Source organism: Eleutherodactylus coqui, chromosome 2 (genome assembly GCF_035609145.1).
Source record: "Eleutherodactylus coqui strain aEleCoq1 chromosome 2, aEleCoq1.hap1, whole genome shotgun sequence".
Lineage (NCBI taxonomy): Eukaryota > Metazoa > Chordata > Amphibia > Anura > Eleutherodactylidae > Eleutherodactylus > Eleutherodactylus coqui.
The window spans coordinates 169,839,363-169,866,621 of record NC_089838.1 but is presented as its reverse complement, the minus strand read 5'-3'; the positions used below and the strand labels follow the sequence as shown (position 1 = coordinate 169,866,621).

Sequence of the window (27,259 nt, the reverse complement as noted above, 5' to 3'; positions counted from 1 at the left end):
ACGAGGACATGGCCTTCACACTGCTAAACTCCCTTCCACCTGCATTCTCCGGCCATTGTCATTGGCTCCCAAAGGAGCCCATGCAGCAGCTGATGTATTCCAGCCCAAAGGATAGTTCCAGGACTATCATTTGGGCCTGACGGAAAACCGCCCAACGTTATATTGGCCGGCCAGGCACTTTTATGTCACGGGAATACGGCCATGTGATCTGATGCATTGGAATGCAATGCATTAGATCATAGCGTATATCGGCTGACTGTGAAAACGGCGCCCGATATACGCTTGTGTGAAAGAGCCCTCAATGTGTAATGGTGACTTGTATTTCCCTGCACATATGCATAAACTTACAATTCTCAGTGTTAAACCTCATTTGCCACTTTTCTGCCCACGCCCCCAGTTTATCCAGATTCATTTGCAACCACATCCTGCCCTCTCTTGTGTTATTACATTACATAGTTTTGTATCAAATGCAAATGTTGATATTTTACTGCATAATCCTTCTACCAGTTCATAAATAAATAGATTAAAAAGAATAGGGCCCAATACTGCCCCCCATAATACCCCACTAGTAAAGGTGACCCAATCAGAGTATGCACCAATTATAACCACCCTCTGCTTTCTATCACTGACCAGTGACTTACCTACTTACACACATTCTCGCCCAGACCAAGCATTCTCATTTTATATGCCAACCCTTTATGCAGCACAGTATCAAACGCTTTGGAAAAGTCCAGATACACAAGATCCAGTCTAGTACTCACCTCTTCGTAGAAGCTGATCAGGTTGGTTTGACAGGAGCAATTCCTCATAAACCAATGCCAATATGAAATTTTACAGCTAATTTCCTTGAGGTTCTCCAGGATAGCGTCTCTTAGAAACCTGTGAAATATTTTACCCACAATAGACTTACCCATTTTACCCATAGTTAGACTTACCAGCCCGTAGTCTACAGGTTCGTCCTTTGACTTTTTGAATATTGGCAGTACATTTTAAATGCACTAATCCAGTTGCACAGACCCCATCAGTACAGTCATTAAATATAAGAAAAAATGGTCTGTCTGTATCACATTACTTAATTCCCTTAGACCCCGAAGGTGTATTCCATCAGTACCCTGATTAAAAAGAATTCAAGAATGGTCTGTGCCCTCTTATCCTGTTCTGGAATTCTTCTCAAGTGCAAATTAACCACATCATGTCTGTGCCCTCCCATGTGATCATGTGTATATGTATTTATATAAATGTCTTCAGATCTGCTCCATTAAGCCTGAGGAAGAACCCTGAAAGGCTCAAAAGCTCGCTATAACATGTATTTTTGTTAGCCATTAAAAGGTATCAAATCTACAAGATTACTCGGTTTCTCTTGCTGAGAACAATCACATTTTGACAGAAACGTCTAATCTAATGATATCTGCAGGTTTTGGCTTTCCAGTTTATATCCGGATAATTAAAGTCTCCCATAATGATTCCCTCATTGTGATTTTCTGCTTCATCTATTTACCTTAGTAATAGGTTTTCCGTGGCTTCTGTTATATTTGGTGGCCTATAGAAAACCCCTATGATGATTTTATTACTGTTTTTCCCTCCATGTATCTCCACCCATAGAGGCTCCCATATATATTCCTGGTATGTGAGCTTTAGTGCTGTTTCAGACGACCGTATATCGGCCGGGTATTCACGCTGGGTGGGGGCGGAGCTAATTAACGGAAACGTAGCCCCGATCCATCCCGCCTCCTCTCATTGAAAATAGTGCAGAGGGGCGGAGAGGGGGTGGAGAGGAGGCAGAGAGGGGGCAGGAGCTCAGAGCACTGCTCCCAGCTCTTCCAGCCTCCTTCCCCCTGCAGAGAGAGACGCCGTGTATCAGCCGATAATACAGTCGTCTGAAACCGCCCTTAAACAGGATTTTACATAAACACAAGCCCCTCCCCCTTTCCGGTTTTTACAATTTCTTCTAAACAAACTGTAAACCTGTAAATTCACTGTCTGGTCAGAGCTTTCATCCAACCAGGTCTCAGTTATTCCTACTTTTTTCACATGTGTAATAAGTGTGTATGAAACACGCAGGTCTGAATGGCCCAATCTAACTCAACGGGATTTTAGCTCTGCGTAATACACAGGCTAAATACACTTGTGTGAGTGAGCCCTGATTGTCAGTGCTGTATTGCAACGGGCGGTCTAATGTTACTGTGATCCAAAACTTTTGGAATTTTGGCCACAGGTCAGAGTTGGAATGTGACTTTAACACCAATGACTGCAATGCATCTCCAGTGTGACTTGTCTGCAATTTGGCTGTTTTTTTTCTAACTGCCAAACCGCTGCTCAAACAGTCATGTGACCGCAGGTCACCCATGTATTGTTTACACCACGTTTCTAAACTTAATGTCACACAATCAAAGTCGTCATGTAGCTCTAGCTGTATACATGACGCCCAACGTGACTTTAGTCCTGAAAATATGTAGACCCCATAAATTGTATGATAAGCCTGATTATATAGATGCCCAAGAATACCCATATTACCGGGCTGCTCAACTTGTAATATGAATTGAAGCACCGCCATCTAGTGGCAACTGCTGGCTTTACACGGGCTCTTGTCTGTCTCCAGGAACTCGTAGTCTGGGATGAGTTTCTGGTCGGGACGTTATGAGCCTGACACCGGCACAGTGCTGCGGGGACCGGCGTGACTTTGCCGGAGGAGTACGGGTGACATGCAGTCGGTGCGGCGGGTGGTGTGCGCCCTGTCCGGCGGGGTGGACAGCGCGGTGTGTGCGCTGCTGCTGAAGAGGAGAGGTGAGCGCGCCGGGAGGCCGGCCAGCACTATGTATAGCCTGCCTGCATGTATATATATATCGGGCACCCGGGAGTAGCACGGCGCAGTGTGCCGCTAATGGGGAGGGTGCCCGCGGTTACATTAACCCCTTAACGGCCAGGCTGCTTCGTACCTGAAGGACCAGACACTTTTATGTGGGGGTCTTTTACTGCAGGATCCTTTTTTTCTGTTCTTCAGCTATGAAACTATGAAAATCAGTTTTTTTAAAGCTTTTTACCCGAATAAAACAAAAAAAAAACTCAGTGAAAATAGCCATATATGTCACTGGAAAAAATGTAGCAAAAATAATTTTGGTAGCTGAAGGAAAAAAATAGGGCAGTAAAACCGCCACATGGGTAAATCCCTAAAAAATGTCTGGTCCTTAAGGTACAAAACAGGCTGGTCCTTAAGGGGTTAACATCTAAGTCCCCCGAGACCTCTGAGGTCACTTCCACTATTTTCTTTACTTATTATTTGACACTTTCGGACTGGGGCATCCACAGAGCAGCGGCCGTACAGGGCAAAACATCCCCTGTAGTGATGATAGTCACTGTCAGAGCTGGTCAGGGTCTTCTAGGACCCTGTAGCTCTGTTGTGTCAGGTGATCCCAGCGATCACTGGGATGAATAGCAGAAGTAACACTTCCGTTTCCTCGCTTTACTACATTACGCTTATTGAGCGCTATGTAGCCTTCAAGAGAGAAGGTAGAAGTGGTTAAAAAAACTGCTTCTCCCTTCTCCTCTGGGTCTTTGGCTGTGTATGACAGGTGAGGACGTGACCTGCTCCTTGAACATTGCAGGAGCTTTAATCCAGCGCCACATTTTTTACTATCGGCTGGGATTAAAGCCCAGGACTAAGCGCCATATATTTATGGCGCTTAGTCCTTAGTGGGTTAATAAATGTGCCAATTTTTGGTGTTATTGCATCAAGAAAGAAATGGACTTTCTACTTTGCATGGCTATGAGGGCACCGCCGCTTTTACCAACACAGACTATTTTCCTTTGTGCCTGGACTGGCAGTTAGATGTATTCTCCAATACCACCGGAGAGCTGGCACAGTGCCCACTACGCTGCCCTCAGACTGGCTCATGTACGCAGGAAGACCGAGGAGCGATGTGATACCTGCAGCCCACGGGGATCGGAGGAAAGGAAATGGTCCTTGGCTCACTGAGAGGAGCCATGGCTATGAATGAAGCCCCTCATGGTGTTCATGAAGACGCGCTCCCGGTTTTCCTGCAGTCATGGAATCTGTTCCTGTGGACTAGCACATTTCGCAGCACTGGTCCTCATCTGTGGGACCAATGTCTTCTAGATGGTAATGAACAATCCCCGGTATCACACTCCTATATTTCCATTACTAGGTTATCAGGTGACGGGTGTCTATATGAACAACTGGGACGTGGTGGACGAGCACGGTATATGCAGTGCGGAGAAGGACTGTGAGGACGCCTACCGAGTCTGCCAGACGCTGGACATCCCCTTCCACCAAGTGTCCTATGTGAAGGAGTACTGGCACGAGGTGTTCAGGTGAGGCATCTTCTCGGCACTTGGTGCTTCTCCTATGTGCTCTTGTATAACATACTGGCTCTTCATTTCAGTTATTTCCTGAGTGAATATGAGAAAGGAAGAACCCCGAATCCAGACATCCTGTGCAACAAGCATATCAAGTTCAACCACTTCCTAAACTATGCTATTGATAACTTGGGTAAGACCTTGTGGAACCAACGCTGATCACATTGTAGAGAGTGTTCACACGCAGCAGATTTCTTGCAACTAACAAATCCGTTCCGTGCATTCTGGTGAGATTGTCTGTGCGGGGTTGTCTGCAGGCTTCCTTCAGATAATTGCAGAGATGTAGATAGCAGGGGCCAGTGGCCCTGGTATCACTCCAATTGTGGGGCCCATGCAGATTCCTGGCCGAACCTGACTCTCTCAACTTTATAGGCCATAGAGTCCCTGCCCTACCATTCTACAACCAGCAGGCCGCTTCATAAAGGAAGTCGAGACCACAGACATTCCAACATCCTTGCAATATGCTGCTGTGCCGGGCAGGAAGAGCACACTGCCCCTGTCAGGGTCAGGTAAGTATATGGTTTTTTTTCTGTTGCATAAGTTGCTGTTTGAGGGCACTATATCTTTTTTTTTTTTTTTTAGGGGGCATACAGGATGCATTACCATATTCTAGCGGGCACATTCTAGGTATTAGAAATTGGAATAAGATATCATGGAGATCTGGGCCAGATGGCAAAATTGTTTGACTCCAGTCAGAGAAATGGGCTGTAAGTAACAAGATTGTACTGCAATCACCCTATTTGTAGGGTGCCTGTGTAGAAGGCCACAATATTGGTCTTTATTTAACCACTGTGATTAGAAAGCATCTCTGCAATTACGAATATGGGTTACCTGGATTGGGACCCATTCAGGATGTTTTCCACCCCTGGCTACAGCACCTGGATGATTGGGACAGTCAGGAACATTTCTTCAGCAAATCTGCTGCGTGTGATTCTTCACCTCTGTCTTTGGGGCTGAACAACAGAAAAATTGGAAGTGGTGGACCAAGACAGTGGAGAATTGACTATATGACTAAGGCCTCATGTCCACGGGCGGATTTTTGCTGCGGAATCCGGGGCTGGCACCTGCCTCTGGATTCCGCAGCAATAACCTTCCATAGAATGCTATGGTAAAAGGATTCTTTATTAGAGATGAGCGAGCGTGCTCGTTTAAGCCTGCTACTCAAGCGAGAAGTAGTCTTTTCGAGTAACTGTGTACTCGCCAGAGCAGCATGCGGGAGGGGGGGAGTGGGGGGGAGGGAGATCTCCCTCACTCTCCCCCGCATGCTGCTCCGGCGAGTACACAGTTACTCAAAAAGACTACTTCTCGCTTGAGTAGCAGGCTTAAATAAACACGCTCACTCATCGCTATACTTTATGCACATGAGTGGAAACTAGTCGTGATTGAAAAATCGCAACATGCTCAATTTTACTGCGGTTCCCGCACGGACCGCTTCCATTGAAGTCAATGGAAGCCGACTGATCCGTGGCACGCCCGCAGTTGACACTGCAGATTCCGCGGGAAAAGCTAAAAGCAGGAGTAAAAAAAAAATCTGTACTGTGCATGTTCAACAGCGAGCTGTGCGGACCATCCACAGTACAGACGAAGGAATCTGAATGGCAGGTACACAAGGACACCACTGCCATCAGGGTTAGGATTCCGCTGAGGAGCTCCTGCATGCAGATTCCGACCCGGCCGTAGACATGGGGCCTAAGAGTTATAATATCTTTAACTACAGAATAGGCTTTTCTTTTTACCATAATAGGGGCAGACGCCATAGCCACTGGACATTACTCACGAACATCACACGAGGATGAAGAAATATTTCAGCACCAATATTCAAGGGGTCCTCAGACTCTTTTTAGGAACAGATTTGAAAAAAGAAACTGTAAGTAGTAGTGTATACTATGTTATATGAATAGTTTGTGCATAGGTATAATTGGCGTGCCCCGTCCATCACATACATGGTTGTTAACCTCATTTTTTCTTGATCTGTAAAATAGATGTGAAGCTTCTTCAAGCCGCTGACCATTTTAAGGACCAGACCTTCTTCCTCAGTCAGATATCACAATATGCTTTGAGAAAAACATTATTTCCACTTGGAGGTTTAACAAAGGACTTTGTGAAGAAAATTGCAGCAGAAGCAGGATTCCACCATGTTTTAAAGAGAAAAGAGGCAAGGACTTCTTTATGTGCAAATTCTAAAACTACAGCATCATCAGTCGAATAGTTGCTCTCTGGAAAAAGCTGAAAGCCTCGGTTTTGTTCACAATATCTGTAACCACCCTCATAGTCCTATATTCATCTTATGGAAATGGCAGCATGATACAAAGGGCCTATCCATGCACTAAACCAAGGCGCATGGACAGCTTCAAGTTTATCAAGCTGATGATGATAGTGGCAATATTCGGTATTCCAGAAGATAAAATTTGTTTTCCACCAGCTGTGGATGTCCATTTGGATGGAAGATCCAGAACTAGGATATGTTTCTCGTTTGATTAATTGAAAGGACACTAAGGAAAACAGTTAGCGCCTCCTATGCAGAACATACCAGTCTACAGGCACTGAGCTAATCAGTTTTAACTTGGTGTCAGCAAGAGGCAGGCACCAATCTGGTTTCCAGATCTGTTTCTACCAAATGTTTTCAGTTTTGATAGATTTTCTACAGTTTTTTTTTCTTTCTTCCCTACAGATCAGCGCAACAGAGAAAGAAAGGCCTCTCTGTCCTCCCAACCACCAGACGAGGGAACAGCACTGAAATGAGTCAGACTGTTGCCTCTCTCTTGCTGATGGTCTGACCACAAGGGGACATGCCAGAGGAACAGGAGCACTATGTTACCCTAGCGATGAAGACAAATCCGTGCCAGCTAGCTCCTGCCTGCCCGCCTATCAAAGTGTAGAGCAATGCAGTAGAGCTGCACCAGTGCTTTCAGTCTTCATGGCAGACAAGTATATCTGTTCCTCGGCCCCCTCATTTTCTTTGGTCATTCCTTCAGTCTTTTGGGCTCCCTGTGGAGGAAGTCCTTCTTCCCCCTTTACTCTCTGTTTTTATTTCCAAGTTCTCATCTTGCCAGAAGGCCACTGGGAGCCTTCCTCTGTGTCCCACCCTTTTACTCAAGCCCTTCTGGAACCCCGACCCTCTCCATCTTCACACTCCTACCCCACTGGTCAGCTGAGCCTCTGGTACCCTGGGCCTGCGTCTGACGCCGGAGTGGACTGTTTAATTTAGCTCGTCTCATGGCCTACTTTTCAAGTCTAGAACGTTGGTTCTACTACTATCCCTTGCGCATGGTTAGTCCAGGCCTCTCTTTAGTCTCCTTTTTTCTCGTCTTGGCCTTTCCTAGCTCTAGGTTCTCCTGAGGAAAGACTCTTGATCTTCCTTAAGAGTCATTTCCCATTCTTTTTGCCTCTCAGACTCCTTTTGAAATCTGGACATGCTTTGAGATTCATGGAGGATACTCGTCTTACCGTTCCTGAACAGGGTTCTTGAGAAGGGGCCAACCTTCCCCCACCTCCAAGAGACATATTTAGGAAGGTTTTAGAATCTGTTTGCATTTTCATGTACGTGGTTACACTTTGTATTCAGTCATAGGTTGTTCTAGACAAAGCATCCGATTGGGAGAGGCTATGCAACTGTTCTAGAGCACGTGTGCTCCATTTCAGAAGACAAATGGGTTCTCCTATCCAAAACCAAAGTATTCTGACTGTTCCCCAGTTTTCTGACCCCCCCCTCCCCCCCCCCTCCTTCCCCGTGTGCAGATTCAGAGCATGAGGTACATACATGGGGATGGTGCCTTTTAATGCCCTTTTGGACAACTATCTCCAATTGGACCAGTTCTTTCTGTGGCACCTTGCATGCAAATTGATTTTTCTTCTCCCATCTCCGAACCATGGTCCCTTATTCTTATTTTCTTCTGCCTTCTCAGTTCATAGTGGCAGTACGTCCTTTGTTTATAACTCTCTGGACAAAGAGAGGTTTTTTTTTTGTTTGTCTTTTTCCACTCCAGCACACAAACCATGACCTTGGAACCCCAGGAATGCTTTTTCTTCCCGTTCTATGTTCTATGCTACAGCTGTGACATTTTTTTGTATCCCTGTATCCAGTGTAGCAACCTTCAGGAGTTGGTTGGACCTTGCTGGGGCACTATCTGCCATCCACTCTCCCAGGGTGGCTATTCGGCCAACTACCTCCATTGGTAGCTACTGTTTCATAGTGTTTGGATTTCCTACCCTCTGCATTCATCAGCTCTGCAATTATCAGTACTCTTCTGTCGCTGATGTACTAGTTTTCGGTTATTCCAACATTCCACGAGTAGCACAGGTTCATCGCCAGAATGAATTCTAGAACCCGGATTCCCTCATAAACCTTCAGCTTTTTTTTTTCTTTCTTACTAGATCTGCATGGAACAAACTTCCTGAGTGGGTGATTCAGGCCTGGCCTGATATTCTAGGCATGTGAATGTTGTCTTCCTCATTCAAGACACCCCCTGGGCCCATTTCAACTAATGCTACATTTGCTTTTTTTTCTCTCCACTCTTCTTACCTTTCCACAGTCCCACTGTAGTCATAGAAATAGTCCTTTGTCCTCCTGCTGAGCCTGGTCCCCAGCTTCAAGGTTGCGTTCATGGTCCCCTCTGTTCTTGTGTGGGCTCATTTCTCCTCTGCCCCCATTCTTTGTTTGTTTATTCTCACACCTATACAGGCCATCCCCTACTCTTAAGATGTATTGTCCTTCTGTGGTACCTCTCATTCATCTTTTTTTTAGAATCGGGTGGTGTGTTTTCCGATGTCTCTTCTGCCCCTTTTTTCTGGCAATATATGCGATTTATCTTTCCCCTAAAGGGATGATTCAATAGGATATAATGCAGCGTCTTATATCTGCCTATGCCTCCTTTCCAGGGAGTGTTTTCTCTATGTGAATGCTCAGTTTGACTTTCCCAGATTGTCACTCCCTTCCAGGGTGATGCTGCATTGCCCACCTTCTATATACTAGCCCTTTCCATCATACAAAGACACTGTGCCTGGTTCATCATTCTTTTTTTCCCACCCCAGGACGTCCCATTGTTTCCTCTGTCCCCCCCAATTAAACAAACGAGAAAAGAAGATTTTTGTACTTGCCGTAAAATTTTTCTCATAGTCTTCTTTGGGGGACTTAGCAACCTCCCATTGTGAAGGTTATTTTTTACTCCTGGTGGCGTTTCTTTGTTTTTCTTTTATGTCATGCTTCTACTACTGGAGTATAAACTGATTAGCTCAGTGCCTATAGGCTAGATATAGTCAGCATAGGAGGAGTTAACTTTTTTTGCCTCAATGGTGGTTTACACCAGACGATTATCAAACAAAATGAGTTCAAACTAACGAAAATGTGCGATAATCGTTATGTCTAAATGCAAAAACATCCTTACTATTCATTTACTTTTCATTATCGCTCACTTTCAATCAGCATAAAAATCATCGCTGGATAGCTGACTTGTCGCTGCGTGTAAACGCTCAGCGCCTCGCATAGAATGGGAAGCACTGAGTGTGAAGCCATCAAGAAGTCGGTGGTGACGCTCTGCACGTGCGCTCACAACCTTAGTGGTGATGTTGGCGCTCGTTCAGCCATTTAGCTGACGGCCGTCCCTTGTAAACCCTGCAGTAGTGTCACGCCTCCTGGTGGCAGCAGCCTATACCCATAGTTTCCTGTATCCCCCAATGAAGACTAGAACAGACTTTACGGTAAGTCTAAAAATCCTCTTTTTCCCAATGTGTGTAAGCCTTTTATTCTGACTGACTTTGAGACTCTGTATGCAGTTATGTAATTGTTTGGTTTTCACTTTTTCCTAGAGCATGGGGATTTGTTTCATTGGTGAGAGAAACTTTGAAAAGTTCATCCTTGAGGTTAGTTTATGGAGGTTTGCAGTAAGACTGGAGTATCAGACAGTTTTTGTGGCAGTTTTTTTGTGCCAAAGCCAGAATTAGATTAAAAATAAAGCAAAAGTATTGAAGAAAGACTGACACTGCTCCTGTGCTTATCTCACATCTGGCTAAAAAGAACTACATCAAAAACTTCCGTGAAAACCGTATGTGTGATAAGTAGTAAATGTTATGTGGCATTTATCCCTTCATATAGAATTTTTTTGTATTATTTTTTTTTTAGTATTTAGAGCCCCAGCCTGGAAACTTTGTTTCAATTGAAGATGGAAAAATCTTGGGCACTCACAAAGGTATTGTTGTTCCTGTGCAAATGTGTTTTTAAAGTTTATTTTACTTTAATTGCTTTGAGGTTCATATGTTTCCATGTGTAATATATAAGGGACACAATATGCAATATATAGTATGGCCTTCACTTCTAATATGGAGGAGCATGCGTGCAAAATGGAAACATGCTGTACGCTGAGTAACGCTCGCCATACGTTTGACAATATTGCAGATGATGAATTGGAACTTTGGCACATGTTAAAAATGTTTGGCAGATAGACAGCTGTGATTCCCCACGGAGCTTGTGTACAAGCCTCAAAGTGTGGCTTCACCAAAGCTGCAGTGTGCTCTACAAATGATGTCACGGATGGCTGCTCAGTCCTTTTATACTGCAATTATCTAATTAACTCTGTTAGCGGAATATGTAAGAACTGTCCAATGATAAAGAAGATTTTAAGAAGTCTAATTGTATTCTTGTACCATCAGGTCAGCAGCGACCTGCTGTCAGCTGTGTCATAGACTTGGAGATACAGTTCTGTCTTACAATAATAGTGTATTAGATGAGGATGCCTTTTAACCCCTTAACGACCAATGACGTACCTGGTACGTCATGGAGCGTCGGGGTATGTATGAAGAGAGGTTGCGGCTATTAACCATTTAAACGCCGCTGTCAATTCTGACAGCGGCATTTAAATCCCCCGAACGATGTTCGGGGGTCCCGCGCGGCCCCCCCGCGGTGAGATCGGGGGAGCCTTGCATGTATCATGGCAGCCGGGGGCCTAATGAAAGGCCCCAGGGCTGCCTTAGCAGACTGCCTATCAAGCCGTCCCCGTGGGGTGGCTTCATAGGCTGCCTGTCAAAAAGCAGTATGACGTAATACTATAGCATTACGTCATACTGCAGGAGCGATCAAAGCATCGCATCTTAAAGTCCCCCAGGGGGACTTCAAAGTAAAGTATAAAAAAGAATCAATAAAGTTTTTTTTTAATTGAAAAAAAAAAAAAGTTGTAAAAGTTTAAATCACCCCCCTTTTGCCATATCTATTATTAAAAAATCTAAATAATAAATTAAAAATATGTATTTGATATCGCCGCGTCCGTAAAAGTCCGATCTATCAAAGTAGCACATAATTTTTCCCGCACGGTGAACGTCGTCCGAAACAAAAAATGAAGAACGCCAGAAATGCACTTTTTTTAGTTACCCTGTCTCCAATAAAAAACGCAATAAAAAGCGATCAAAAAGTCATATGTATTCCAAAATGGTACTATCAGAAACTACAGGACATCCCGCAAAAAATGAGACCTTGCTCAACTACGTCGACGGAAAAATAAAAAAGTTATCGCGCGCACAAAATGACCACAGAAAATAATTGAAAAAAATTTTATGTCTTTAAAAAAAAAAAAGAGGAGTATAGTAAAAAAAAACCTAAACAAGTTTGGCATCGTAGTAATCGTACCGACCCATAGAATAAAGTTATCATGTCGTTTTTGTTGCCATTTGTGCGCCGTAGAAGCAAGACGTACTAAAAGATGGCAAAATGTCGTTTTTTTTCCATTTTACTCCACTTAGAATTTTTTAAAAGTTTTTCAGTACATTATATGGTACTTTAAATAGCACCATTGAAAAATACAACTCATCCCGCAAAAAACAAGCCCTCATACAGTGACGTGGATGGATAAATAAAGGAGTTATGATTTTTTTAAAGGGGGGAGGAAAAAACGAAAATGGAAAACGAAAAATGGCCGCGTCATTAAGGGGTTAAGGGGGTTTTCCCTTCATGGACATCTGAGGTGTCGCTGGAATATGCCACCAAAAGTCAGATCAGCAGTGGTCAGACTACAGGCACTACTTCTGGTCCTGAGACCACGGGGGCGCTGTTCTACGTTTTTGATTGATTTAGTCTCTTTACATTAATGCAGTTATTTCTGTATCTCCCATTCACTATAGTGAAAAGTGACCGTGCAGGTAACAGACTTGGACTGAACAGGGAATTTCTGATTTGCAGATCAGAAGCGTTCATGCTGAAGGCATTTCCATAGCCAGTCTATGATGAACGTTCTGAGCTCTGTTACAGATGTTGTAGTGCAACTATTTGGGGGCACATATAATGTATTGTATAACTTTTCTAAATTATCTTTGGAAGGTGGGGATAAATGACAAATAACTAAAATCGGAATTCCACTGCTGTTTCTATGTGTTTTTTTTTATTTTATTTTATTTACCACGTTTACCGTACAGTATAAATATGTTAACTTTATTTTATTGGGAAGCTAAATAGTAGAGGAAGGGGGCACAATCCGAGGTTAGTTGGCAGGAAAATCAGAAGCAACATCAGGAAAGATTATCAGGTGCTTGGAACAAACACCCCACAGACGTGGTTGGAAAATAAGTGAATAAATACAAGAATCCAAGCGTGTCTGGGATAAACGTATATCTATCCTATGAGTACCTGTCAAAGTAGCTGTATGAGGTCGCGTTTTTACAGAATTAATTAGGGCTCATTCACACTACCGTCTCTTCTGTTAGGAGCCTCTAGAGCAGATTCTTTGACAGCGTTCAGCTCTGTTCTTCCTGACAAAACGATGGACACCATGAAAGAAACCCAACGCCCCTTCCCATTATAGGTCAGCAGGGTCCATCGGATCTAGAGGTTTCCACTTTAATGGAAACCATGACACAGATGTGGTAGAGCCTCATGTGTAGTTTATTTTATCCTCCCAATTAATAAAACATTTTATAAGTGAAAATAAGTTTTATTTGGTGTTGCATGCATAATACACTGCAGTAGCCCTGTATTGAGGTGCGTAGTGATCAACAAGTTTCTGTCACATGTCTATCGGTCGTGACAGTTATTCAGGCTGCATTTTGTGAGCGTCTGTGTACTACTGTACTTTGTGTGGCAGCTGAGTGACCTCTTCTACTTTTTGTCAGGTTGGTTTCTGTTTACTTTGGGTCAGAGAGCAAGAATAGGTGGCCTACGAGATGCATGGTTTGTGGTTGATAAAGATGTTGCCACTAGTGATGTTTTTGTGGTGAGTACATCATTCATCTCAAAGTTAAAGTATAACTAACCTTTTAAAAAAGCTTTGACATGTCTTAGTGATGTGTCAGAAGTTTTGATTGGTGGGAGCTTGGGTGCTGAGATTCCTACTGATTGCTAGAATGAGGGGGCAGAACCCTTCAGCTGAGTGCAGAGACCATTCGGCTGTCACTGCAAGCAGAGTACGAACTCCATAAACATTCTATGGAGTCCGTACACATTTTAGTGATTGGTGAGGGTCTGTACACCCAAACCTCTACTGATCAAAACTTCTTGTCACTATCGCATGTCAAAAGTTTTTGAAAAGGTTATTAGCCCTTAAAATGTAATTCTTTTCACAGCTATAAAGTCTTCAGTTTAGAAATGCAGTAAGTCTGCCATTTTGAATAAGTTGTACCAAAATTCAGTTTTTTTTCGCTATAATAATTTTTTTTATTAGGGATCCACAAGACCTACAAAGATAAAAAAGAAATCTTACATAATATACCAATGTTTACATTTTTACATTGGATAGGCACATCTTGAATTATATGTTTACTACGCAGACACATTAGTTAATTAAAACAGATGTTTTAAGATTAGCACATGCATCATGTCATTTATTATTGTAAAATTCAGGGTTTTTTTTCATTTAGCCACAGGATAGGTAATAAAAGTTTGATCAGTGGGGGTCTCTTCGCTGAGTCTGCACTGATGCTCAGAATGGAGGACATGTGTCTTCCTCTTCTCGACATTGTGGAGATACTTCCCCCACCCACAGTGCTGTAAAATCCAACAGAGCGATGGCTTTGCATGCGTAGTGCTGCTACATTCATTTTCAGTAAGGCTGACAGAAATCACTGAATGCTTGCACTTGGTTAGTTTCACTAGTCCCATTGAAAACGAATGGAGCTGCGCATGTGTGGCCATCGCTCGATTCAATTTCCTTCTCATTTTATGGGGTATAGTAAGTCCACAGTAAGGCGGATAGGGGGACACGGGACCCCCATTTGTGATGCTGAGACCCACTCCCATCGGACTTTTATTACCTATTCTATGGATGCGTAATAAAAGTTAATTCTGCTACAGCCTCATTAACCCCTTCAGTGGCACACCTGGAAATTTTCTGGGACTAGCTCCGCTGTCTATAGTGATATAGCCAAAACTGGTTGCTCATTGGGACCTAAAATAGCTTTGTTGTTAAGAGTTTAATACAGCATGTATTTTTTTAGTTAAAGGCTACAAATACCTTATGGGGGGGATTTTTTTTAACATAACATGTATTTTGGGCAAAAAAAATAATTTTTGCAGTAGTGTTTGATTCACAATTTTGCACCGTTTTCTGCAGCTTCTACATATCACTGTATGTAGTAACTGCAGACTGACTTTCACTAAGAGATTCATCAGTGAAGCTGGATTTTTCTCTCTTCTGAACCTTATTACCAGCTGAGATTGATAGGCTGTAGAGTGATCAACAAATATTTGTGCGTATGTTTTATTCTGCGAGGGCCCCGCAGTTTTAGTGTTATCTTATTGAGTGTTTAGGCTCTTTACCTTTGTTGATCTTAAATATCAATAGCAATACTTCACAATATATTTTCTATACATATTTTCATTCATTTATAAGTCTCCTGGAGACCCAGTAATCTTGTTGCTCAATACGGTTTTGGGGGTGTCTTTGGTTGTTCTGCCAAAGCACTTGTTACCATTGTGGAGCCCTTTCATCTACTGTATTTAATGCCATCACTTACCTAACAGGGTGCTCTACAACACTGGGTGAGGAGAGTTGCTGAGCACATGACCACTACACCGCAATCAGGAGCCGCCGTGACCCTTTACTAACACTTTTAGGATTCTTTTACCATTGATTAGTCTCTTTTAAAGTAACCCTCCAGGAAAAATCTGAAGATGCAGTTCTTTTCTCTAAGGGAAGATGGCCACCCCCAAATATACCTCTCCTCATCATTCCGGAGAGCCATGGGGGTCCTTACGTGGACAGCCTCTTCAGTAGAAAGTGTCCAGTTATTTTGCCTACAGGTTCCAGGGCAGTTTATGACAGCCATGGTTTCAGAAATGGTGCAGCCAACCGAGCTGAAGGAGCCACCTACAACACCTTGGGGTTGGGGTAGGTTCCTTCCCTTGGAACCTACCCCAACCCCATTTTCTCAGGTCACTTTTGTCTTTTGAATATGTTGGACTCTAAACCTCACATAGACAATGATTTACTGTTCTCAAATTGTGTTTTGAAGGCCCCGTGTACAGATCACCCGGCCTTGTACAGGGACTTACTGCGGACTGACAGAATGCATTGGATTTCAGAGGAACCTCCTGCAGAGCTGGTGAACACCAAGATGATGGAGTGTCATTTTAGGTTTCAACACCAGATGGCGCTAAGTATGTTTGCTATAGCACATAAACTATTACTGTCTTCTGCCTGAATTGAGCGATCATTATTGAACTTTACATGACTTTTTTCTTTCTGATTATACATCATGTTCAGCTATATTAGAAATGTGTTTACAGAGGATCTGCCTCTTTTTATGATCTTTTATACTACAGATCTTCACATAGTATGTTAACTTTAAACACATGCCCGTGGGACAGTTGTCATGCGATATACATGGAGTCCCGGCATGGACTTCACAATATGTTACACTGATGGTGTGTTTTATTGTTTCAATTTTCTTTGCTTGCTTTCAGACAGCTCAAACATTCTTGTTTACCTCCAACCTGTCCTGATTGTGTGCTGCTCACACAGATTCATACAGGGCAGGTTTAAAGGTTTTCTGGGATTTTACTATTGATGACCTATGCTCATTGGGTTCAGCCTCCTCATTGGGAGCTGTGCCAGTCTTTACCAACCTGGGTTGCTGCAATGCGGATAGGGCTTCTAGGTTCATCTGTACTGACAGCGGGGCTGACAGCAGCTGATCGCCGGGAGTACTAAGTGGCAGACCCCCCCCATCGATCAACTCTGGAGGATAGTTTGTCCCTAGTAAATTCCCAGAAAATCATGGTAAATGGTGTTATATTATGCTGTTGAACCTGAATACAAATTTGCTGTGAAATCAACATGATACATTTGGATCTTGTTCCAGAGGTACTTGCCTGTTTCACCCACTGTAGTGAATGAAATCCATAGTGCAAATCTGCAGCCTTTTCATAACAGATTGGTAAACGGAAAAAAAGGTTTGGTTCCTTGTCAAGCAGTAGAGAAATCTGTCATTGCTCTCAGGGCTTATTCAGACAGGCTTATTATAGCGGTCGGGTTTTAACGCCCAGCCGATATACGCTGCCCATCTCTGCAAGGGGAGGAGGTGGGATGGGAGCAGTGCACTGAGCTCCCTCTCCGTCCCTTGCCACTGTTTGCAATAGGACGGGGACGGAGCTACGTTCTGTTCCGCCCCTTACCATTGCAAACAGTGGAGAGGGTGTGGGAGCTCAGTGCACTGCTCCCGTCCCGCCTCCTCCCCTTGCAGAGATGGGCAGCGTATATCAGCCGGGCGTGAAAACAGGATTGATATACGCCCATCTGAATAAGCCCTCAGTAAGAGTAAAAAAGGGCTAACAAAAAGAAATAATGATAAATGGAGCAAGCTTTCAGGACTGCTTAGGTTTCTTCATCCTGCATACTAAAGACCAGCCTGATGAAGAGACCTAAGCAGTGTCAAAACCTTGCACTATTTATCATTTCTGTTTGTCAGCCATTAATAGTCGTCATGTACAAGATTATCTAGTTCCACAACAGATTGGGCATGCTGCATATTTCAAATTCCGCAGCATGTATAAAATCCATGGGGTTTGTGTAACTTGCGTTGTGCACCACTTTGTTGTGGATTTTCAGTGCAGCTTCTGCCACGTGTGAACCTGCCCTAATGGGCTAGAGAGTTCATGTGCCTGTGTGCATTAACATCTAGTTGGTCTGTACAAGGTTTACCCCCTGGATTTACAGAAGAATGTTTCCATACTTTGATTGTAAGCAGACATTTTGAAAATGTTGGCGAAAGTAAAACTTATTATAAAATGTAATTATTTTACAGTAGTAAGAGTAAGCTGTATTTCCATAATCTAGAACCCCCCCCCCACCCACTAGATATTTTTAAGCAATTTTCATGTGTCAAGCGTGACTTCAGGGAAAGTGTACATATTGGTTAGTACAGGGAGTGCGCAGTGTTTATTATTTCATAGTGCGATAAAAATAGTTTTAATGTGTTAAAACTGATATTTCCAATCCCGTCAGATGTACTCGGCATGTAGTGCTGCTAACACGGGGACAGTTTACAGCCTGCTGCTAAGGAATATGTGACAGAATTGGAAATGTCAAGAAGCAAGTCTCAGCAAAACAAAAAGATATCCTATAATTTCTCTAAGGCTATGATCGCACATTGTGGTGTTTATCCCATGTGCAGCCGCTGCGTTGCAATGAACAAACTCCGCTGAAAATCTGGAGTGTTTCCACAGCAAATGGAGCATGCTGGGCATCAGAATACTCGCAGTGTGACCGTCTCTCGCTGTGGATTTTTTCCGCTGTATGTAATGTCATTTGGTAAAAGTCCCATTCATTGACATTGCTGTGGAATTTCAGCTCATGTCCTGCAGCAACTTCACTGTGTGAACTCTCCATAAGGCCGGATTCACACAAGCGTGTGCGTATTGGCATGCACAATTGCACCATGTTTTTGCACATTGAAGGTTGCGTTTTTTTCCTTTACATGCTTTTTTTCTATTTTACTTTTTGCACGTGCAAATTGTGCAAATTTGAGTGTGAAAAAATCTGCAGCCATGTTCCAGTGCATTGAAATGGCTAGTTAGCCTAATTGGTTTCAAATGTTCATTTTCCAGCGCAATTGCGCAGAAAAATGGAACATGCTGCTTATTTATTTATACACAAGGAATTACAAGCTCCAGCCCATTACGCAGGGGTCAGAACAGTTTTTTTTTTGTGGTTTTTTTTTTTAAGCTCCCAAAACCAAAAATAAGGCAACGTGAAGAAAGCCTAATATTGGCTCATTTAGTCTGCAGTTGGTTAGAAGTCTATGAGTTTTATTAGGACTTGGAGAATCTTCTTCAGGAATCGCCTGTATAGCATCAGACTGATTCGTGCTGCAGAGTATTCAGAGTAAGCCTATGGCCTTTATTTTCAGTTTTGTGCGTCCCAGGTTTAGGATAAAAACAATTGGCATCGGGTCAGACCGCTTCTGCCTCCTGTGTACAGTGCTTGGCTATACGTTCTTTGTGGGACAGGACACACATCCATATTTGTAGCCAGTGCCGGAGGTCATTAGATTTTGGAGGATGTCTTTGCTTGGCATGCCTGTGTGATTCTAGCAGCTCTTGGGAATTATGCTGTAGGACTGGTTGCTTGATGTAAGGCACCCACAGTGTTCTGTAATCCCCAAGAAATGTGCTGCCTGTCACGTCTTGTTGCCTAGCTTACAAATTATGTCTGAGACTTTTATATTTTCAATGGCTACATTGTTCACAGGGTGAAGTAAAGTTATAATTGCCATGGGCATGATATGGGATGTAAACTATAATTAACGCTGTGCACAGGGTTAGAATCACCTGAGCTTCATGCCGCTCTTAAAGATCCACATGTACATTCTAGACACTCATGCAGCACTTTCTACAAGGAACATCACGTGGGTAAAAAGATGTGGAGATGGGAAGATTATTTTGAAAAGTAGGGAAGTAATAGTAAAATGATCTTACTTACATGTGTGTTCTTGTGTAAGTGTGATATTTCCTAACAGACTCCTATATTTACAATTTCTAGTTCCATGTGTACTAACCTTAAACCAGGATGGCACAGTTTGGGCAACATTAGTAAAGCCGATAAGAGCCCTAACACCTGGACAGGTAAGTAAGAGATTGGATTCTATACTTTTTGGCAGTAATTTCTCATAAAGGCAAAAGTCCTTTTTTACACGCATAGATAATCTTTCAAACGATTGAAAGTTTTAGCAATCTTTTTGCATAAAGTGTTAATGGCCACTGCTGGCTATTAACACTTTAGCATCTTTATTTGCATATAAATGGGCTTCCAGGAGCTGTTTGCAGAGCCCAGCCTGTGATTATTCAGCTGGATTGTTCTCATTGCGGGTGTCAGCAGAATACAATGTTAACTGCCAGCTCCCCGCGGAGATAACAGCCTGCGGTCTACTGACAGATAACAATAATATGATATAATAATCTTTATTTATATAGCGCCAACATATTCCGAAGCGCTTACGATAAAGGGGAAATAACAAGACAACTCTTATATGAAGTAATCAATTGATGGAAACAGTAGGGGTGAGGGTCCTGCTCCAACGAGCTTACATACTACAAGTAATGGGGTGATACAGAAGGTAAAGGGGCTGGAAATGTGCACCGTATGGCGAAGTGGAGAGTGAGGGATGCTATACGCACAGACAATGGTAAGGCCGTATAGTGGCAGAATCAGGATGACTAAAGCGGTGCGTTTTTAGAGCACGCCTGAACTTTAGCGTGTCAGGTCTTGCCCAGATATTTTTTGGTAGCGCGTTCCAGGGGAAAGGTGCTGCTCTTGAGAAGTCTTGGAGGCGGGAATGAGAGGTTCGAATTAAAGGGGCATTCAGTCTGATTTCATTAGCAGAGCGGAGGGCACGGGCTGGGTGGTGAATTGAGACGAGGGAAGTAATGTAGGGCGGGGCGGTGCTGTTGAGGGCTTTGTGGAGGAGGGTGGTGAGTTTGAATCGTATTCTGTATTTGTTTGTCACTGAAAGTGCCTGAAACTAAAATATAACCTTTATTAATATTAATGATAAAAAACCAATACTGCTAAGGCAGGATGGTTCCGACCTAAACGGACACAAAATGACAGACAACCATACAAAACAACCACAAAATTAATTGCCTATGGGATTAGCGCAATTTGCTTAAGTAATTAGAATGACTCAAATACAGAATTTTAATATATTATTTAAATTGATAATGATAAGAGGGGCTACCAGATAAGGTGGTGACCGTAGCGGGCCGTTATCAGGTATACAAGGGACCAGAAAGTGGTAGCGCCTACTGAGATAACTCCATGTTGTTATGCATTAATAAGAACATGCCTATTGATGGAAAGACACTGTTCCAAAACAACGAGAGCGTCACTCATAAAACCCTAAGTGGTGGATAATGACAATTAGATCATCCACACTAGACAAATATTATACTAGTACACTCGCTTATGGGAGCACTGTACTGAGTCCGTAACCTTATTTGTTACTAGACTTATTCACTTCCCCATAGGGTCATCGATCTGACAAGACCCAGTTCTTAAATTAGGTCAAAGTCTGTATCATCGGAAACAGGCTAGAAGGCTGGACTTGTAATGACAATTAAGTCAGGAGAAGTCCAAGCTACTTATAATATATGTCAATTCGCAAAATTGCAAATTTGATGAACATATAAATAGTTAGCTGAAATCCAATGTGGACCAGGGCGAACAAGATCGTCCGTAATCGTCAATCGTCAACGCGTTTCCGCAGCGCAAGACAGATTATTTGGCGCGCTGCTTCATCAGGACGAAAATAAGACTGAATGATGCCCAAAAATTGTGCGATGCCAATCAACTGCACACAATTTTTGTTGCAATGGGTTCGAATAGCAAACAGCAGTTGCACAAAAATTGCGCGTAAGAACTGGTTTTTTAATGCGCCAATGTAAGAAGGCTGGTAGATTAATTGCACATTATGTAAAAGCAAATAGAATGGTTTTTAGTGTAGTGTAATTAATAACACTGCTTTACACTAAACAGACGACTGTGGAGGCTGATTTACACAAGCAGATTGATTTGCGATTATAATGCAATCAATCTTGTTGCCTTACACTAGACAGTCGACTGTAAAGGCAACCCGATTGGTTTGCAAATAGTGCAATTGACCATGCTGTTTTATATGAACAGACAGCTGACATAGCAATCCTTATGTTAGATAGGTCCATTAAATTGAACACTATTCAACAAACATAGGTGCTAGTGATTAAACAGTCTGAACACCTGATACTTGGCGTTTATTGTCCCAGACTGACAAAAGAGCCAGGGAGGTCAATTAGAAATTGTGATGATAAATTTTCTAACCTGGCTAAAGTACAATACGGTCCTAGATGGTGACCGCTATCTAAACTACACTACCAGCCCCTGTGAGGCATTATTTCAAACTGTCAGACCATTAATATTAATAAAGGTTATATTTTAGTTTCAGGCACTTTCAGTGACAAATAGTTTAAATTGCTCGAAGAGCCTTGGTTGTCACAGTGATTAGTATTCTGTATTTGACAGCGCCAGTGCAGTGACTGGCACAGGGCAGAGGCGTCCGAGTAGCGGCTGGACAGGAAGATGAGCCTGGCTGCCGCATTCAGGATGGATTGAAGAGGGTAGAGTTTGGTGCAGGAAAGGCCGATCAGCAACGAGTTGCAGTAATCGAGCCGAGAGTGGATGAGGGCAACAGTGAGCGTTTTTAGCGTGTCCATGGTGAAAAAAGGGCATATTCTAGCGATGTTCTTGGGTTGCAGCTGACATGTTCGGGCCAGAGATTGGATATAGGGGGTGAAGGAAAGATCAGAGTCGAATATGACCCCAAGGCAGCGGGCGTGCTGTCTGGGAGTTATGGTGGTGCCACAGACTGAGATGGGGATGTCAGGATGAGGTCTGTTAGTAGATGGTGGAAACAGGAGGTGGTCAGTTTTTGAGAGGTTCAGTTTTAGGTAGAAAGAGGACATCGTTTTAGAGACAGCTGACAAGACAGTTGGTGGTGTGTATCATCAGCATAGAGATAGTACTGGAAACCAAATCTCCTCATGGTCTGTTCAATGGGGGCTGTGTAGATGGAGAAGAGGAGGGGGCCGAGGACTGAGCCTTGGTGGACCCCAACAGCAAGGGGAAGAGGAGGGGAGGTAGAGCCAGCAAAGCAGACACTGAAGGAGGGGTCGGATAGGTAGGAGGAGAACCAGGAGAGAGCAGTGTCCTTTAGTCCAATGGAGCGAAATATACTGAGAAGAAGTTTGTGGTCAACAGTGTCGAATGCTGCAGAGAGGTCGATTTGGCTGTCAGGAGGTCGTTTGACACTTTAGTCAGGGCGGTTTCTGTTGATTGTTGGGGACGGAAGCCAGACTGTAAAGGGTCAAGAAGAGAGTTATCTGAGAGATAGCTTATAAGGCAAGAGTAAACCAGGTGTTCTAGTAGTTTGGAGATAAAGGGCAGGTTTGAGATGGGTCGGTAGTTGGCAGCATTAGTCGAGTCAAGAGTCGGTTTCTTTAGCAGCGGTTATATGATAGCATGTTTGAATGAGGATGGGAAAATGCCAGAGGTCAGAGAAAGATTGAATCTAGTGGTGAGGTGGGAGATGACCACCAGAGAAAGGGACCGCAGGTGTGAGGGAAGAGGGTCGCTAGCGCAGGTGGTGGGGCAAGCGGAGGAGAGCAGTCTGGAGACTTCTTCCTCTCTTGTTGGTTTAAGTGCAGAGAGTGAACAGGAGCTAGATGCAGTACTGACGAGACTAGGGTCAGGGCTAGTCTGAGATTGGAAGGTTATTTCCTGACGGATGTCGTCAATTTTCTTTTTGAAGTAAGTAGCCAGCTCTTCAGCACTGAGATCCGTCATGGGGAGCTGCAGTTTTGGGCTGAGAAGAGAGTGGAAAGTGTCAAAGAGTCTTTTAGGGTTATGGGATAGTGATGAGCTGAGAGAGGTGAAGTAGACTTGTTTGGCATGGTGGAGGGCAAGGTTGTATTTTCTGAGCATGAATTTAAAGTGGAGAAAGTCTGCAGGCTTTTGAGACTTTCTCTATGCCGTTCAGCATACCTAGAGAACCACCGGATGAATCGCGTTTGAAGCGTGAGCCAGAGTTGCCGCAGTCTATATATCGGATGGCTTGGGTTACGGGGGGGCACCACTTTATTCAGGGCATGTTTGAGAGCGGTGTTATAATGTGCGGCAGTCAGGTTGGGGCAGGAGAGGAGAGCGATGGGGGACAGAGAAGACTGTAGAGACTCAGCAAAGTTTTTGGTGTGAATGGCCTGAAGGTTTCTGCATGTACGGGAGGTAGGAGGGTCTGGGGAGATACTAGGAAGCTTAACAGAGAAAGAGAGGAGGTTATGGTCCGAGAGCGGGAGAGGGGAGTTAGTGAAGTTGGAAGCAGGGCAGAGACGGAAGAAGACCAGATCAAGAGTATTACCACTCTTGTGAGTGGGAGAGGCTGTGAGTTGTGAGAGACCAAGGAAGGACGCGAGCGATAGAAACTGAGAGGCAGATGGGGTTGTTAGTGAGGATGTTGAAGTCTCCTAGGATGAGGTTTGGGATTTCTCAGGAGAGGAAGTGGGGGATCCAGGTGGCAAAGTGTCCAGAAACATGCGAGGAGCACCTGGGGGAAGCGATAGATAACTGCTACTCGCATGGACAGCGGACGGAAAAGCGGTAGGGCATGTACCTCGAATTATGGGTTGCGGATAGGTTATCAATAGTTGATCAGCTGGGGTCTGTTGCTCGGGATCTGAACGATTAGCTGTGCAGATGCATCTGTCAGTGCCGCAAATACTCAGAGGTCTGAGTGGAAGCCTCTGCGCCGACCTCCGTGTAGTGGCCAGTGCTTATAACTGCAGGCCCAGCTTGTGTTGATTTCAATGAGAACCATGCCTGGAGTTACAAGCGCCGGCCACTACACAGAGGTCAGTGCAGAGGCTTCCACTCAGACCTCTGAGTATTTACAGCGCTAACAGCATGCACTCGCTCAGCTGATCGGTCGGGATCCCGAGCGACGGACCCCAGCTGATGAACTATTGATGACCTATCCTGAGGATACGTCATCAATAGCATTCTCCCTGGAATACCCCTTTAATGGAATGACATGTAAGGGTGTGTTCACAGCAGATTTCACCCATTCAATTTCAATTCAGATGAAAGAGGAAAATCTACTGCAGATCTGTAGCCAAATCTTAGAGTAAAGCAGCAGCGTGTGAACACAGCCTAAAGTAGGACTTCAGCCCCAAAACCTGAGCCATATGGTTTAAAATGTTGTGCATATCAGATGCTCATTAGTTAACTTTGGTAACCATGGTTATATATAATCTCAAGGAATGTCAGATGCGGACAATATGTCTACCAAATGTTAGCAACAGACGCTTCCAACAATATCCGCTTCCAGAAGAAAATGTATTTTGCATCGTCACCAATCGGAATGATTTTGTTTTTAAGGAAAATATTATAAAGATGAACAATAGGGGGTAACAGGCTGAGCTGGACGGGCATATGTCTTTCTTCAGCCTTACATACTATGTCACTATGAACTGCATTTGAATAGAAGTGTCGCCCATGAGGAGTGGGCAGCAGGCTGGTTTTCTTGGAAGCAAAGAGATTTCTGTCATCTGTTCTTCCAAAACTGTAGTGTAAATGCACAAACGGCGTTTATAGCATGATGACTCTTATCACGCGTCTACTCCTCCCAGCCAGGAGTTAGCTGTGGCCAACAAAATCCTTTCTATGTACACAAAGCATAATTGGTGAAGCTAGGTAACTGTTCAATGCTGTGTAATATAAGAAATTGGCATGCCTGCCTTTAGTTACTAATGCAGATGACTACATGTCTATATTCTAATCTCATAACAAACACATTGTATACTGTACTACTGAGACCATCTCTAATTGCCCAATTTTGATGATGCCCATCATTGATCTGCCCCCTCAGTGTTTCCTCATGAGTTTATTCCCACATACACTTAAAAGCTATGGATGCAGGTTTTTTCACTTACATGCAATATATATATATACTGTATAATATATAATTTTTTTATAAGTGGAAGTTGCAGAAGACTGCAAAATTTTTAATCCTTCGACATTTGCAATAATGATGGTCAGCCCAAGTTACATGCATTTATGTCTAAAAAAAATTGCCTCTCAAACTTGTCCATAGGCCTTTCAATGATTTTTGAGAAATAGCATTTAGTCTTAAAATAAAAAATGAAGCCCCAGTAAATAAAATCCAGGACATGTGACTAGCAGCCCAATGGCCCTGTTAAGCTGCTCCTAAATTATATCTGCATTTTGCCGCTTTCACATGGCCGATAAAATTGCTCAAATCTCACAGGAATGTGAACCCCATTCTTTTGAATGCAATCATGTGCGTGTCATTTTAATTTTAGTTTAATTCTCAGTGAGTGTGTTTTTACGGCCCCGGGGATTAAAACCCAGCAATCCAGGATGTAAAAAGGCAATGAAGATCAGAACTAGAGATGAGCGAATATACTCATTTCGAGTAATTACTCGATCGAGCACCGCGATTTTCGAGTACTTCAGTACTCGGGTGAAGAGATTCGGGGGGCGCTGGGGGGCAGGGGGAGGCGCGGCGGAGCGGGGGGTAGCAGCGGGGAACAGGGGGGAGCCCTTGGGGGTAGCAGCGGGGAACAGGAAGTACTCGAAAATCGCGGCGCTCGGGCGAAAAAGGGGCGTGGCCGAGTAGGTTCGCTCATCTCTAATCAGAACATATTGGTGCAAAAGATACTAATACACTGTCTTAATAAGACAATGCAAACCTGGTCTGAAAATGCACCAGATCTCACAGAAACTCTGCAGGATGATAGATTTTCTGCATCTTTAAATATTCTACTATAATTTTATAACACCCGTTGGTTTAGTTTTTCTACATATTATGGCACATTCTGACAAATAAAGGTTCAATAAAGCCGTGTCTCTTTTTACAGACTTGGCAAACAGAGCATCTAAAACATGTAAAGCATGTAACAGGATTTTCTGGCACATTTTCAATAGTACATTCGCCCCATAGTCTATAGGGAACTCCTCCAGCTAAAAAGCTAGTGAATGTGGGATTGTATAGGTTTATTATTGGCCGCTGAGCAGCCAGTACTGGAGCCTCCAAGCCCTCTAGTCATCCCGTTGTGCGCTTTGGAACAGTTTGTTTGTTTGCTACAAGCTTTCAGCGTTATAATTCTTGTTTATTTTGCTTATTTGCCAGTTTGCGGTTTTCTACAAAGGACAGGAATGCCTTGGAAGTGGTAAAATTATGAGGCTGGGACCTTCACTGTACACATTACAAATGGGCCAAGATAGAATGAAATCGGCGGCAAATCTAACAACAAAGTCTGTTAAAGACGCGGATCCATTAACCTGACTGCTGCAATCTCTCTGGCTAATTGGAAGAATTCAATCAAACCCAAGCCAGCCAATTATGGAGGCACGAAAGCACACACTGTCTCTGCGGTAATTAAGGAGCAAGTTCTGACAGATAGCGGCGTGGCAGCCTACCTCTACCTCTTCCATACACAATGCTGGATTGTGTTCCACAGACAATCTGTCAATCTGTCTGGGAGAAAAACTGTCCAAAGACAATTACATTACAATCCTATTTTTACTTGAAGACTGTCAGACTGGACAACTAGTGTAATATAAAGATTGTTTTGCATAATTTACTGGTTTTAGTAATGTTTTTCAATTAACATTGTGGTAATTTTGTGATCAAACAGAGGTAACTAGAAGAAACATGTTTAGTATTCAACAAAAGATAAAAGACGGAAGTGTTATAAAGGTTCATGCGCATGCTTGTATTACCTCTAACTTGGCCAAAGCCATAACATGTAACCAAATACAATGGGGGTGCAGGGGAGCCCCAAAGTAGTAAATTGATATAAAGACGCCATGTCAGGCCATTACACCACCTCTCGCAATGCACAAATCTTGTGCGATTTTCTCGG

At 43.4% G+C, this 27,259-nt stretch overlaps 1 protein-coding gene across 2 annotated transcripts; it reads left to right on the top strand.

The window, feature by feature from the left end:
- Positions 1-2,604: 2,604 nt before the first annotated feature.
- Positions 2,605-26,977, top strand: TRMU (tRNA mitochondrial 2-thiouridylase). Of its 2 annotated transcripts, none has more exons than XM_066591897.1 (11): positions 2,605-2,784; positions 4,164-4,329; positions 4,401-4,507; positions 6,119-6,241; positions 6,357-6,529; positions 10,180-10,233; positions 10,493-10,559; positions 13,465-13,565; positions 15,802-15,946; positions 19,329-19,411; positions 26,524-26,977. In XM_066591897.1, the coding sequence occupies exons 1-11, from the start codon at positions 2,703-2,705 to the stop codon at positions 26,677-26,679; spliced, it is 1,257 nt and encodes a 418-aa protein (XP_066447994.1). In that variant the 5' UTR covers positions 2,605-2,702; the 3' UTR covers positions 26,680-26,977. The 2 variants fall into 2 exon arrangements, with proteins under 2 accessions (XP_066447994.1, XP_066447995.1); XM_066591898.1 differs by lacking the exons at positions 2,605-2,784; positions 4,164-4,329 and adding exons at positions 4,747-4,883; positions 4,957-5,081.
- The last annotated feature ends 282 nt before the right edge of the window (positions 26,978-27,259 follow it).

What these genes read in the sequence shown, in the direction of transcription:
- TRMU (XM_066591897.1), top strand. Translation starts at nt 2,703, where the DNA reads ATGCAGTCGGTGCGGCGGGTGGTGTGCGCCCTGTCCGGCGGGGTGGAC. An exon ending in CAGATTTGAAAAAAGAAACT is followed by an intron (nt 6,242 to 6,356) that starts GTAAGTAGTAGT and finishes TCTGTAAAATAG; the next exon opens with ATGTGAAGCTTCTTCAAGCC. An exon ending in TTGAAAAGTTCATCCTTGAG is followed by an intron (nt 10,234 to 10,492) that starts GTTAGTTTATGG and finishes TTTTTTTTTTAG; the next exon opens with TATTTAGAGCCCCAGCCTGG.